Source organism: Salmo trutta, chromosome 13 (assembly GCF_901001165.1).
Source record: "Salmo trutta chromosome 13, fSalTru1.1, whole genome shotgun sequence".
Classification (NCBI taxonomy): Eukaryota; Metazoa; Chordata; class Actinopteri; order Salmoniformes; family Salmonidae; genus Salmo; species Salmo trutta.
This window is the reverse complement of record NC_042969.1, coordinates 43,307,178-43,320,611: the sequence shown is the minus strand read 5'-3', so window position 1 is coordinate 43,320,611 and position 13,434 is coordinate 43,307,178. Positions and strand designations below refer to the sequence as shown.

General features: G+C 40.2%; 1 protein-coding gene across 13 annotated transcripts in view; it reads right to left on the bottom strand.

Moving 5' to 3' along the window:
• brca2 (BRCA2 DNA repair associated) overlaps window positions 1-12,133 on the bottom strand; it is a 43,089-nt gene extending 30,956 nt beyond the window's left edge. For 4 of the 13 annotated variants that reach the window (XM_029772130.1, XM_029772138.1, XM_029772142.1 and 1 more), the window contains exons 1-3: window positions 10,953-11,270; window positions 948-1,022; window positions 575-823 (exon numbers count right to left, since the gene is read on the bottom strand). In XM_029772130.1, coding sequence (XP_029627990.1) covers window positions 575-823; window positions 948-981 — 283 coding nt within the window. In that variant the 5' untranslated portion in view covers window positions 982-1,022; window positions 10,953-11,270. Of the gene's footprint in view, window positions 1-574; window positions 824-947; window positions 1,023-5,922; window positions 5,943-8,312; window positions 10,095-10,129; window positions 10,907-10,952; window positions 11,274-11,361; window positions 11,525-11,955 lie in introns of those variants that run through there. The other 9 variants (XM_029772141.1, XM_029772140.1, XM_029772135.1 and 6 more) reach the window with 8 other exon arrangements.
• Window positions 12,134-13,434: the final 1,301 nt, after the last annotated feature.

The following is a 13,434-nucleotide window of genomic DNA, read 5'->3' as shown; positions in this document are numbered from 1 at the left end:
CTTTGTTTCTGGCCATTTTGAGCCTGTAATCGTACCCACAAATGCTGATGCTCGAGATACTCAACTCGTCTAAAGAAGGCCAGTTTTATTGCTTGTTTAATCAGGACAACAGTTTTCAGCTGTGCTAACATAATTGCAAAAGGGTTTTATAATGATCAATTAGCCTTTTAAAATGATCACCTTGGATTAGCTAACACAACGTGCCATTGGAACACAGGAGTGATGGTTGCTGATAATGGGCCTCTGTACACGTATTTTGATATTCCATAAAAAAAATATACATTTAAAAAGCTGTTTCTAGCTATAATAGTCATTTACAACTTTAACAATGTCTACACTGTATTTATGATCAATATGTTATTTTAAAATGGACAAAATTGTTATGCTTTTCTTTAAAATTAAAGAACAAGGACATTTCTAAGTGATCCCAAACTTTTGAACAGTAGTATAGGTCCTTGGATGTGAAAGGAGTAGGCTTGCCAACAATCCTTAAGAGTACATTTTGGGCTAGGGTAGGTCAATGATAAAATTAAGAATAGTTTATTTTAACAGCGCAAACAGAATATTTCTCTACCTTGATCAGGAAAGAAAAGTGCATCTTCTGTCAGTGTCTCAGGTGACTGTGGTCTTCCCTGCCTGAAAATCTTCGGGGTAGAGAACATATCACCATCAAGGGGACATTTCCCCAATGGTGTTTTGAAACTGCCATCTTGTCCACAAGATATTGCAGTGCTGGGATTCTCTTTCTCTGTATCACCCCAATCCCAACTGGAAGCTTTAGCAGTGAGTTCCTCAAACCAGTTTGGGTTCAGAGGTCCCAACTCTTCATTGAGAGGATATAAAATAGAGATGAGTCAGTATAAATATGACAATATCATTGCTAGCAGGTACAACAATATGATTATAATGAGAAAAGGAGATGCAAAGTTAAAAACATGGCTAGCTACCTTCCCATATTTGATCCTTGATAGCGTCAAACATGTTTCTCCTTATGTCCGTGTCTTAGGTCATCTGTGGTATGCCTGAAACGAGTCGATTATTAAAGTTTACTTAGCTAGATAAGCAAATAGCTAGTCTATATGCAGCATTCACGACTGGCAAACCTACAGTGCAGTCGCAAACTATTCAGACCCTTTGACTTTCCACATTATTTTACAGCCTTATTCTAAACTTTAATAAATTAAAATGTTTCGGCAATCTAAACACACTACCCCATAATGACAAAGCAAAAACAAGTTGACATTTTTGCATATTAATAAAAAACAAAGACCTTATTTACATACAGTACCAGTCAAAAGTTGACACACCTACTCATTCCAGGTATTTATTTTTTACATTTTCCACTTTGTAGAATAAAAGTGAAAACATCAACTAACATATGGAATCATGTAGTAACCAAAAAAAGTGTTAAACAAATCCAAATATATTTTATATATGACATTCTTCAAAGTAGCCACCCTTTGCCTTGATAGCTTTGCGCACTCTTGGCAATCTCTCAACAGCTTCATGAGGTAGTCACCTGGAATGCATCTCAATTAACAGGTGTGCCTTGATTAAAGTACATTTGTGGAATTTGTTTCCTTAATGTGTTTGAGCCAATCAGTTGTGTTGTGACAAGGTAGAGGTGGAATACAGAAGATAGCCCCATTTGGTAAAAGACCAAGGCCATATTATGGCAAAAACAGCTCAAATAAGCAAAGAGAAACGACAGTCCATCATTACTTGAAGATATTAAGGTCAGTCAAGGCAGAACATTTCAAGAACTTTGACAGTTTCTTCAAGTGCAGTCGCAAAAACCATCAAGCGCTATGATCAAACTGGCTCTCATGAGGACCGTCACAGGACAGGAAGACCCAGAGAGACCTCTGGTATAGAGGATACGTTCAATAGTTACCAGCCTCAGAAATTGCAGCCCAAATAAACACTTCAGAGCTCAAGTAAAAGACACATATCAACATCAACTGTTCAGAGGAGACTGCGTGGAACAGGCCTTCACGATAATATTGCTGCAAAGAAACCACTATTAAAGGACAGCAATAAGAGACTTGCTTGGGTCAAGAATAGGGCTGGGCGATATATCGATATAAAAAAATATATCGATATATTTTAAATGTGATATGAAATTAGACCATTTCGCATATATCGATATAGTTCAAATTTGCGCTTTGATCCTTGCTCCAAGCAAGCTGCAGACCCGGAGCTCTCTGTGCTGCTCCACGCGCCCCGCCCCTCCTCTTTCATGCACAGAGGGGGGAGGGGCAGGAACAGACACTTCAACAAACATGGAGGAAGCAACAGCGTCTGCGGAGCGTTTTGAGGAGGAATTGGTTAGTAAAAGAAAAAGCATTGGCTCAGTAATTTGGAGATGGTTCGGATTCAAAGTATCAGATGAGCAACAAAATCACGTTATATGTAGGCAGTGCCATAAAAAAGTTACAGCCAGGGGTGGAAGCACTACAAATCTTTTTCACCACCTAAAACAGTGGCACAAACTGCAATACGAAGAGTGTGTGAAACTGCGCGCTGCAGAAGCCCCAGCCGCAAGCTGTCGACAACCCGAAAACGCTCCAGCCCCGAAACAAAGCTCACTGCAAACTTCATTTTCCCGCAGTGTGCCTAATGTCTACCTCAAGACAGCATTACTGTTTATCAAAATAAAAAAAGAGGGGGAAAATGTTTGAGTTGATAGTCTGTTTCTTGTGCAACTGGTTGAGGCTGTTCAGATAAGAAATTGAGTTAACAAAAAGCAAATGGTAATCTCAGGCTGATGTTTAAAAAACATTTTCTCAAACTGAGCACTTTATTTTGTTCTTTATTTATTTTGTTCATTTATTTATTTATTTATTTTGTTCATTCATTTATATATATATATATATAATATATATATATATATATATATATATATATATATATAGCTCAAAAACATAAAGGGAACACTTAAACAGCACATCCTAGATCTGAATGAAAGAAATAATCGTATGAAATACTTTTTTCTTTACATAGTTGAATGTGCTGACAACAAAATCACAAAAATAATCAATGGAAATCCAATTTATCAACCCATGGAGGTCTGGATTTGGAGTCACACTAAAAATTAAAGTGGAAAACCACACTACAGACTGATCCAACTTTGATGTAATGTCCTTAAAACAAGTCAAAATGAGGCTCAGTAGTGTGTGTGGCCTCCACGTGCCTGTATGACCTCCCCACAATGCCTGGGCATGCTCCTGATGAGGTGGCGGATGGTCTCCTGAGGGATCTCCTCCCAGACCTGGACTAAAGCATCCGCCAACTCCTGGACAGTCTGTGGTGCGACGTGGCGTTGGTGGATGGAGCAAGACATGATGTCCCAGATGTGCTCAATTGGATTCAGGTCTGGGGAACGGGCGGGCAAGTCCATAGCATCAATGCCTTCCTCTTACAGAAACTGCTGACACACTCCAGCCACATGAGGTCTAGCATTGTCTTGCATTAGGAGGAACCCAGGGCCAACTGCACCAGCATATGGTCTCACAAGTGGTCTGAGGATCTCATCTCGGTACCTAATGGCAGCCAGGCTACCTCTGGCGAGCACATGGAGGGCTGTGCGGCCCCCCAAAGAAATGCCACCCCACACTATGACTGACCCACCGCCAAACCGGTCATGCTGGAGGATGTTGCAGGCAGCAAAACGTTCTCAACGGCATCTCCAGACTCTGTCACGTGCTCAGTGTGAACCTGCTTTCATCTGTGAAGAGCACAGGGCGCCAGTGGCGAATTTGCCAATCTTGGTGTTCTCTGGCAAATGCCAAACGTCCTGCACGGTGCTGGGCTGTAAGCACAACCCCCACCTGTGGACGTCGGGCCCTCATACCACCCTCATGGAGTCTATTTCTGACCGTTTGAGCAGACACATGCACATTTGTGGCCTGCTGGAGGTCATTTTGCAGGGCTCTGGCAGTGCTCCTCCTTGCACAAAGGCGGAGGTAGCGGTCCTGCTGCTGGGTTGTTGCCCTCCTATGGCCTCCTCCACGTCTCCTGATGTACTGGCCTGTCTCCTGGTAGCGCCTCCTTGCTCTGGAGGCTACGCTGACAGACACAGCAAACCTTCTGGCCACAGCTCACATTGATGTGCCATCCTGGATGAGCTGCACTACCTGAGCCACTTGTGTGGGTTGTAGACTCCGTCTCATGCTACCACTAGAGTGAAAGCACCACCAGCATTCAAAAGTGACCAAAACATCAGCCAAGAAGCATAGGAACTGAGAAGTGGTCTGTGGTCCCCACCTGCAGAACCACTCCTTTATTGGGGGTGTCTTGCTAATTGCCTATAATTTCCACCTGTTGTCTATTCCATTTGCACAACAGCATGTGAAATGTATTGTCAATCAGTGTTGCTTCCTAAGTGGACAGTTTGATTTCACAGGAGTGTGATTGACTTGGAGTTACATTGTGTTGTTTAAGTGTTCCCTTTATTTTTTTGAGCAGTGTATAATTGCTGCCCTTACTAGGGTTTGTCATATTTTATTATTTTGTAATGTTCGTTATTTGCATCTGTGGATTTGTTAGAAAGGAGAAGAAATCTGTAATTAGATTTTAATAAGCCATTTAAAGTCGTCAAACTATTTTTTTTTTTTACTTCTCATAAATATATATAATATTTATTTCAGAAAAAAATATCTTAAACAAAAATAGGCTTATTTTATAGGCTATTTTTATTTATTTAAATGTGCACCTTATGAGCTTTGATTTCAAAAAAGGTACTCCTGTTGTTATACAGTGTTATTTGAACAGCTGAGCATTTAATCTGAACCAGGTGAAGAGCCCTGTTTATTATTTATTCATTTGATTTTTCAACTGTTCACTGAAATAGCCGGTTTCAATAAAACTACTTGAGACATGTCATATCTGGCTTTGACTTTGACTGAACATTTGCTCTCACTTTGCGGAAAAAATATAGGGATATATATCTTAAATCGATATTCAGCCTAAATATATCGGGATATGACTTTTGGTCCATATCGCCCAGCCCTAGTCAAGAAACACAAGCAATTAACATTAGACCGGTGGAAATCTGTGCTTAGGTCTGTTGAGTCCAAATTTGAGGTTTTGGTTCCAACCGCCGTGCCTGTGACGCAGGGTAGGTGAACGGATGACCTCTGCATGTGTGGTTCCCACCGTGAAGCATGGAGGTGGTCTGATGGTGGTTTGCTGGTGACATTGTCAGTGATTTATTTAGAATTCAAGGCACACTTAACCAGCATGGTTACCATAGCATTCTGCAGAAATACGTAATCCCATTTGGTTTGCGTTTAGCGGGACAATCATTTGACTCCAGGCTGTGTAAGAGCTACTTGACCAAGAAGGAGAGTGATGGAGTGCTGCATCAGATGACCTGTTCTCCACAATCACCCGAACTCAAGCCAATTGAGATGGTTTGGGATGAGTTGGACCGCAGAGTTTCGGAATAGCATCCAACAAGTGCTCAGCATATGTGGGAACTCCTTCAAGACAGTTGAAAAAGCATTCCAGGTGAAGCTGGTTGAGAGAATGCCAAGAGTGTGCAAAGCTGTCATCAAGGCAAAGGGTGGCTACTTTGAAGAATCTCATATATAAAATATATTTTGATTTGTTTAACCTCTCTGGGCTAGGTGGGACGTTTGCGTCCCACCCTAGTCAACAGCCAGTGGAATCGTGTGGCGCGAAATACAAATACCTCAAAAATGCTATAACTTCAATTTCTCAAACATATGACTATTTTACACCATTTTAAAGACAACTCTCGTTAATCGAACCACACTGTCCGATTTCAAAAAGGCTTTACAGCGAAAGCAAAACATTAGATTATGTCAGGAGAGTACCCTGCCAAAAATAATCACACAGCCATTTTCAAAGCAAGCATATGTCACAAAAACCAAAACCGCAGCTAAATGCAGCACTAACCTTTGATGATATTCATCAGATGACACTCCTAGGACATTATGTTATCTTCTTTGGGATAGGCGGCAGTATTTTCACGGCCGGATAAAAAAAAATGTACCCAATTTAATCTGGTTACTACTCCTGTCCAGAAAATAGAATATGCATATAATTACTAGATTTGGGTAGAAAACACTCTAAAGTTTCTAAAACTGTTTGAATGGTGTCTGTGAGTATAACAGAACTCATATGGCAGGCCAAAACCTGAGAAGATTCCATACAGGAAGTGCCCTGTCTGACAATTTGTCATCCTTCTGTTGCATCTCTATCGACATTACAGCATCTGTGCTGTAATGTGACACTTTCTAAGGCTTCCATTGGCTCTCTAAAGCCGCCAGAAAGTGGAATGGGGTGTCTGCTGTCTCTGGGCAAAGAACAGCAGGAGAATTTGTAAGTGGTCAGCCTGGGGACAGTGAGACTGAGATGCGCATTCACGAGACTACTCCATTTTTTTCTTTCAGCCTTTGAATGAATACAACGTTGCCCGGTTGGAATATTATCGCTATTTTACGAGAAAAGTAGCATAAAAATTGATTTTAAACAGCGTTTGACATGCTTCTAAGTACGGTAATGGAATATTTGGACATCTTTTGTCACGAAATGCGCGTCACCCTTTGGATAGTTACCTGAATGCATGAACAAAACAGCGGTATTTAGATATAACTATGGATTATTTGGAACCAAAACAACATTTGTTGTTGAAATAGAAGTCCTGGGAGTGCATTCTGACGAAGAACAGCAAAGGTAATCCAATTTTTCTAATAGTAATTCTGAGTTTAGTGACCCCCAAACTTGGTGGGTGTCAAATTAGCTAGCCGTGATGGCCGAGCTATGTACTCAGAATATTGCAAAATGTGCTTTCGCCGAAAAGTTATTTTAAAAATCGGACATAGCGATTGCATAAAGGAGTTCTGTATCTATAATTCTTAAAATAACTTATGTATTCTGTCAACGTTTATCGTGAGTAATTTAGTAAATTCACCGGAAGTTTTCGGTGGGTATGCTAGTTCTGAACATCACATGCTAATGTAAAAGGCTGTTTTTTTATGTAAATATGAACTTGATTGAACAAAACATGTGACCAGAGTTCCTCTGTGGAGATGGGAGAACCTTCCAGAAAGTCAACCATCTCCGCAGCACCCCACCAATCAGGCCTTTATGGTAGAGAGGCCAGATGGAAACCATTTGTCAGTAAAATGCACATGACAGCCTGTTTGGAGTTTGCCAAAAGGCACCTAAAGGACCCTCAGACCAACAGAAACAAGATTCTCTGGTCTGATGAAACCAAGATTGAGCTCTTTGGCCTGAATGCCAAGCGTCACGTTGAAGAAACCTGGCACCATTCCTATGGTGAAGCATGGTGGTGGCAGCATCATGCTGTGGGGATGTTTTTCTGCTGCATGGATTAGGAGACTAGTCAGGATCAACAGAGCAAAGTACAGAGGTCCTTAATGAAAACCTGCTCCAGAGCGCACAGGACCTCAGACTGGGGCAAGGGTTCATCTTCCAACAGGACAACGACCCTAAGCATACAGCCAAGACAATGCAGAAGTGGCTTCAGGACAAGTCTCAATGTCCTTGGGTGGCCCAACCAGAGCCCAGACTTGAACCCATTCTAACATCTCTGGAGAGACCTGAAAATAGCTGAGCAGCGACACTCCCCATCCAACCTGACAGAGGATCTGCGGATCTGTAGAGAATGGTAGAAACTCCCAAAACTCAGGTGTTCCAAGCTTGTAGTATCATACCCAAGAAAACTCAAGGCTGTAATCGCTGCCAGAAGGTGCTTCAACAAAGTACTGAGTAAAGGGTCTGAATACTTGTGTAAATGTGATGGGTGGGGGGGGGGGGGACTATTTAATCCATTTTAGAATAAGGCTGTAACATAAAATGTGGAATAAGTCAAGGGGTCTGAATACTTTCTGAATGCACTCTGTGGCAAGCCAGCTGTTAGCTCAGCCTGGTCTGATAGACGAGACGTAACATAGTAAATGTAAATCCGGGACACTCAAATTAGTTTGATATGTAACCATACCAAATATAACCATACCAAATGTAACATAAGACAAATGGTTACTGGGTGGTTGGTCGGGGTGGGTAGGTGGGCATATAACGGTAACGTCTGGCAAGTTAGAATCTCATCACAGACAACTTTAGCATTTTATTAGCTACTTTTTAGATACTTTGCAACTACTTAGTATGTTAGCTAACCCTTATCTCTAGCTAACATCAGCTAACAGCCACCTAGCTAGAATTTGTAACATATATGTTTTGCAAACGTACAACATATTGTACATTTTGCAAATTTGGAACATAATACAAATTGTGATAAACATTCACAAAATAATACATACCATATGAAATGTAACAGTTCATTTAGCATGATGTCTCAGATTTACGTACAGAATCATATGAAATGCTGAGACCAGGTTGGTTTGCTGGCTACCTCGCTGCATGATGTTTACAAGGCTAGCACTCAGGTAGTTAGCTTGCTAACATTAAAACATTGACATCAAATAACACTATTTGACTCGTCATATAAGCTTGTTGACTAATCAAGACCTGAATATGACTGTACGTCACATAATTTAACACATTCATAAATGTTTTACATAGTTGTTATACATTCATTACACCATCACTCGTATTTCAATTGTCACAACGGTTCACGATACGAATGCTATGATGCTGGTAAAGTTCTCTTGCACCTGCCCCAAGAACGCAGACACACTTCCCAAACTCTGGACAGTGCTGGTCATAAAAAAAAGCTAGCTAGCTGATGGATGCAAACAATGTTCTTCCCCAAAAACATAGCAAAACGACATCTGTTTCAGTAGCTATAGTTAGCTAACCATCTAGCTGGGTGTCATCTAAAATACCCCTAATTAATAAGACAGTTCTTATTTGATTAATGATGTTCTGACCCACCTATGTGAAGCTAGCCACAATAGTGGAATTTGCAGTTCGCTTCAAAATAAGTCTCATTAAAAGTGATATAAATGAATACAAATAGTGGTATCATGCCATAACGGAAAAGATCGTGCTAAACGAGGTTGGAATGTTATAAATTAAACAAGACAATTTGACAATCTGTTGAAATCACACTGGATGATTTAGACTTTCAAATTCAATTGGGGACATACTTATTTCACTGTACAGGCTTACCTATGGATTGTGGATCAATGACATGGGTTATCAGTCTATTCAGTGACAACCAGAGAACATTAACGTTGTAGTTATTATTGCGGGACTCTGAAACCACTGAATTGAGCCACATGTATTGTACCAGTCAACCTACTATGTGTATTGAACACTATTCCAGAGGAAAAAGAATACAATGTGGATGCTTTGGAGTCCGATTACTCTGAGGGGGTAAGGCCATACAGTGCAATATGAATGTCAATACGCTGACTGGGGAGGTCATTTCCCACAGTCAAAGTCCTGCATTTTTTGTTGTATGTTTTACTTCTTATTTTATTTAACCTTTAATTTAATAAGATCTATGATGCTAATATTTGCGTCAACTCTTCAGTTGTGTTCTGTGGGTGTCACCGAAGACTGATACCCCATTTCATTGCTCCACATTCCAACCTTGTTTAACATTGTTTTGTCTAAATATGGCATGATTCCACCAATTGTAACCTTCAGCGTCACTTTCAAAAAGGGACTTATTTTGAAGGCGAAAAGCAAATTCCACTATTTTGGCTAACTTACCAAGCTAAAGCTAGCTACCCCAGAAGTTGCTAATAACATCCTTATCAAATATACTTGCAAACATTGATCATGTTCGTTTGATATTGATCTTATTTCAAATGCTCACACAGACGTTATCCCATTCGGTCGAACAAATAAATGACTTATTACCAACGCGGTATGGTAAACACATCGTTCGTGGCTGGTGTACTTGTTTGCAGACGTATTTTTTCTACATCTTTGACAGTGCTACTGATCGTAGTGGTGGCGCTTGGCTTGCACGTGCAAATGCAGTACACACAACATTCTATAATAGAATTGTGTTATTTGACGTGTCAAATTGAAAGTTTATTTGACGAGTCAAATAGTGTTTTGACGTGTATATGTTTTTGACGTGTATATTGTTTTACACGCAAATACCCACACGGCGTTCCATAGCCGGATGCCATTAGTTAAATAAAATGTAGTTTCAACTTACTCTGCCGATTGTCCGTACGGTTGGTCCTTATGATGGGGGGAAAATTGAGAAAAATAATATAATAGAACATGAATTAAACTTTCCAAACATGGGTCAGTTGTAGACCCACTTCCTCTCCGCTTACCTCATGCCAAAATAACAGTCCTGCAAGTGCGCCATAACTGCACAAAAAAACCCAGAAATTGTGGGGGACTTTTTGACTTGAGGTAAGCAGTAAGGAACTGACCTCCCTGAGGAAATGCAAGACCCACAGCATATGTTCCATATTCTCAAATTCCCCCTGCATAATGATCAACTATATACACAATCCACATAGTAAATTGAATTGCATTTCACTTCTGGCAGACTTTTCAGGGGGGGGGGGGGGTTGCAAGGAAATTCCCAACAACTCCAGTTTGTAAGTTAAATACTAGCGTTGCTAAACGCACCTAGCTTAGTAGCTACCTGATAAAGTTGTCACAATGAGTTGTTACCACTAACTGTTAGCTCATATTTAGCTAGATAGCTAACGTTAGTAAGCTGAAAAGTTAACGATATGAAGATTTAACTAGCTTGGTAACGTTACATAAAGACATCTAACGTTAACTAGCAAGATAGCTAACAGCAGATAACGAGTTACCACTGTTAGTCCATATTTAGCTAGATAGCTAACGTTAGTAAGCTGAAAAGTTAACGATATGAAGATTTAACTAGCTTGGTAACGTTACATAAAGACATTAACGTTAACTAGCTAGATAGCTAACAACAAACCAACACTGATAAAAAGTGATAGACAGCTAGCAAGCTACGCTAGGTGCAAGAGATAGAAAAACATGAACGTTACATTACACATGTGTCTTGTTCTCCGTCTCACAGCAGGGGTCAACAGGAGTGTGCACTGTAGCTAGCAGTCCTTACACAGAAAACAGACCGATAGTTATGACTTCCTTTGACTGCTTAATACGGTAGCGTAACATGTTTGTCAGACTGTATCAGTGAGAACCTTCATTTTCTATGGTGCAATGGCGGTCCGCAAACATACGTTTAAGGTGCATGCCGACACCTACTGTACTGGAGTGTGTGAGTCAATTACGATTTACAATATTAGCGCCACATTTCTAAATCCTCCTACCTAACTCAGTACTTCTGAGAAAATAAAAAAAGCCCTACTCTTCAAATAGGCCCATCCCCAAAATCCCGTCCAACCTCAGTGACCCTACACGTCAATCTTTCATTCTCTTCAAAATACTTACAACAATATAACGACACATTAACAAATATGTTTTATAACTAAACCAAGATACACCACAGCCTGTTGTTTCCAATGGGAACAAATTAGTCCTCGTGGGCAGAACAATCAAGGAGGTGGGCAAAGGCAAGCACGAACGGGCCAATAAGATCTCGCGGATTTTATTGGCCCGTTCCAGCAGACAGCTGCATATTTCCGTTAGGGAACACCTAGTCTGTGAAATGCGCGTGTTCAATAATTCAATTCGCCTTTGCACTCCTAAATAACGCAATTTGTAAAAACTTGGCAAAAGTTAAAGGCTAAAGTGTACAAAACTTAGTCAACTCTGTTCATAACATATTCTAGTTTTGTGAACAGAAAACTATTGATATCAAATATTTCATCTATGACGTTTGCAGAATGTAGGCCAAAATCCATCTTCTCCCACTGCTGGCCGCTGGGCCTCCTTTCACTACCATACTTGGTGGAAACGCCAAGCGGATGCTTCATATTTATACATCCAGTGAAATATCTGTCTCGTTGTTCTATCTGTGCCATTCACATGCTTGCCAACCAGAACTAATGATGAGCTAATTGTACAATGTCCTAGGCGCCTCACCTCGAGTCAGAACATGCTGCTTCTTCTTCAAGATATTATTGGCTGACTACACCCAGAAAGATGTATTGTCGCCACCAACTGGGTGGGCTAAAACCTGAGATACTTGAACGAAATAAATATAGTCAGAACATTTAACCACTGTCTTTGACTTAACTTGGCCCACTGTCGTCCGGGTGGCCGTCATTGTAATTAACTCTTTCACGCGTGAGTTCCAAATATTTCTAACGGTCGCCCCAGCGTGAGTTTTTTTATGCACGTGATGTTCGAACGTTCTCTCCATTCCAGGATGTGATTGTTACAGAAACAACAACACTGAATGCTCAAGAGTGGGAGTGAGAGGTTACCGTGATTGACTGCCTAAACGCGCAATTTGTATCAATAAAACACTATCAGAAAATGTTTTGTGTGTTATTATTGATATATTTACTATTTTATTTACGTTTTTCAATTACCCGTGATAAATAATGCGTTCCGATTTTTGCATAAATTGTAAAGGGCGCATAGTATGTGTGTAAAATAATGTTTTGAAGGTTGTACTGATTATGATGAGCTAAGCTAATTCCAGCTATGTGTATGGAGCCATGTTTGTTGACATACAATGCATTCTGGGTTTCACTTGATCGTCTGTCGGACCAAAGATGCTATAACAAAATGAGGTGAGTAAGGGTTCACTCATTTTTTGAGAACTTCAGGAAGTGAATGTGGGATGTGAATGATGGTAGACCACACCCCTTCAACAACTCATCTTGTCTTCTCTTATTATTTTCGGTGTCTGTGAGGTAAAAAAGCATGGCTGCGCGCTGAAACTAATCGTCGGATTACTTTCGATTTCTAGAAAGTGTTTTACTCAATTATTTTGATCAACGGTGAGCTCAACCGTGATGTGATTAATTTTACATAGTAATTGCTATTAGCTAATTCATAGTGTAGTTTATGTCAGCCGAGAGTTAGAAAATATGACCGCTTGTGTTGCGTCAATCTTTCCTCAGCGCTAGGACAAATGTAGCCTACATTTTTCCGGTTAGGATGATTGTGTTATGCTATAGATACTTCTGTGAATATCTGAACATTGCATCCAAAAATAAACTGCTCACATTCTGGACATAACTTTGTAAGGACTGTGTTTGTGTAAATAGTTTCTGAAAAAAGTGTGGCCAGCTGCGAGCTGAAACTAATTGTCGGATTACTTTCAATTTGTAGAAAGTGCATTACTCAATTATTTTGATCAACGGTGAGCTCAACCGTGATGTGATTAATTTTACATAGTAATTGCTATTAGCTAATTCATAGTGTAGTTTATGTCAGCCGAGAGTTAGAAAATATGACCGCTTGTGTTGCGTCAATCTTCCTCAGCGCTAGGACAAATGTAGCCTACTTTTTTCCGGTTAGGATGATTGTGTTATGCTATAGATACTTCTGTGAATATCTGAACATTGCATCCAAAAATAAACTGCTCACATTCTGGACATAACTTTGTAA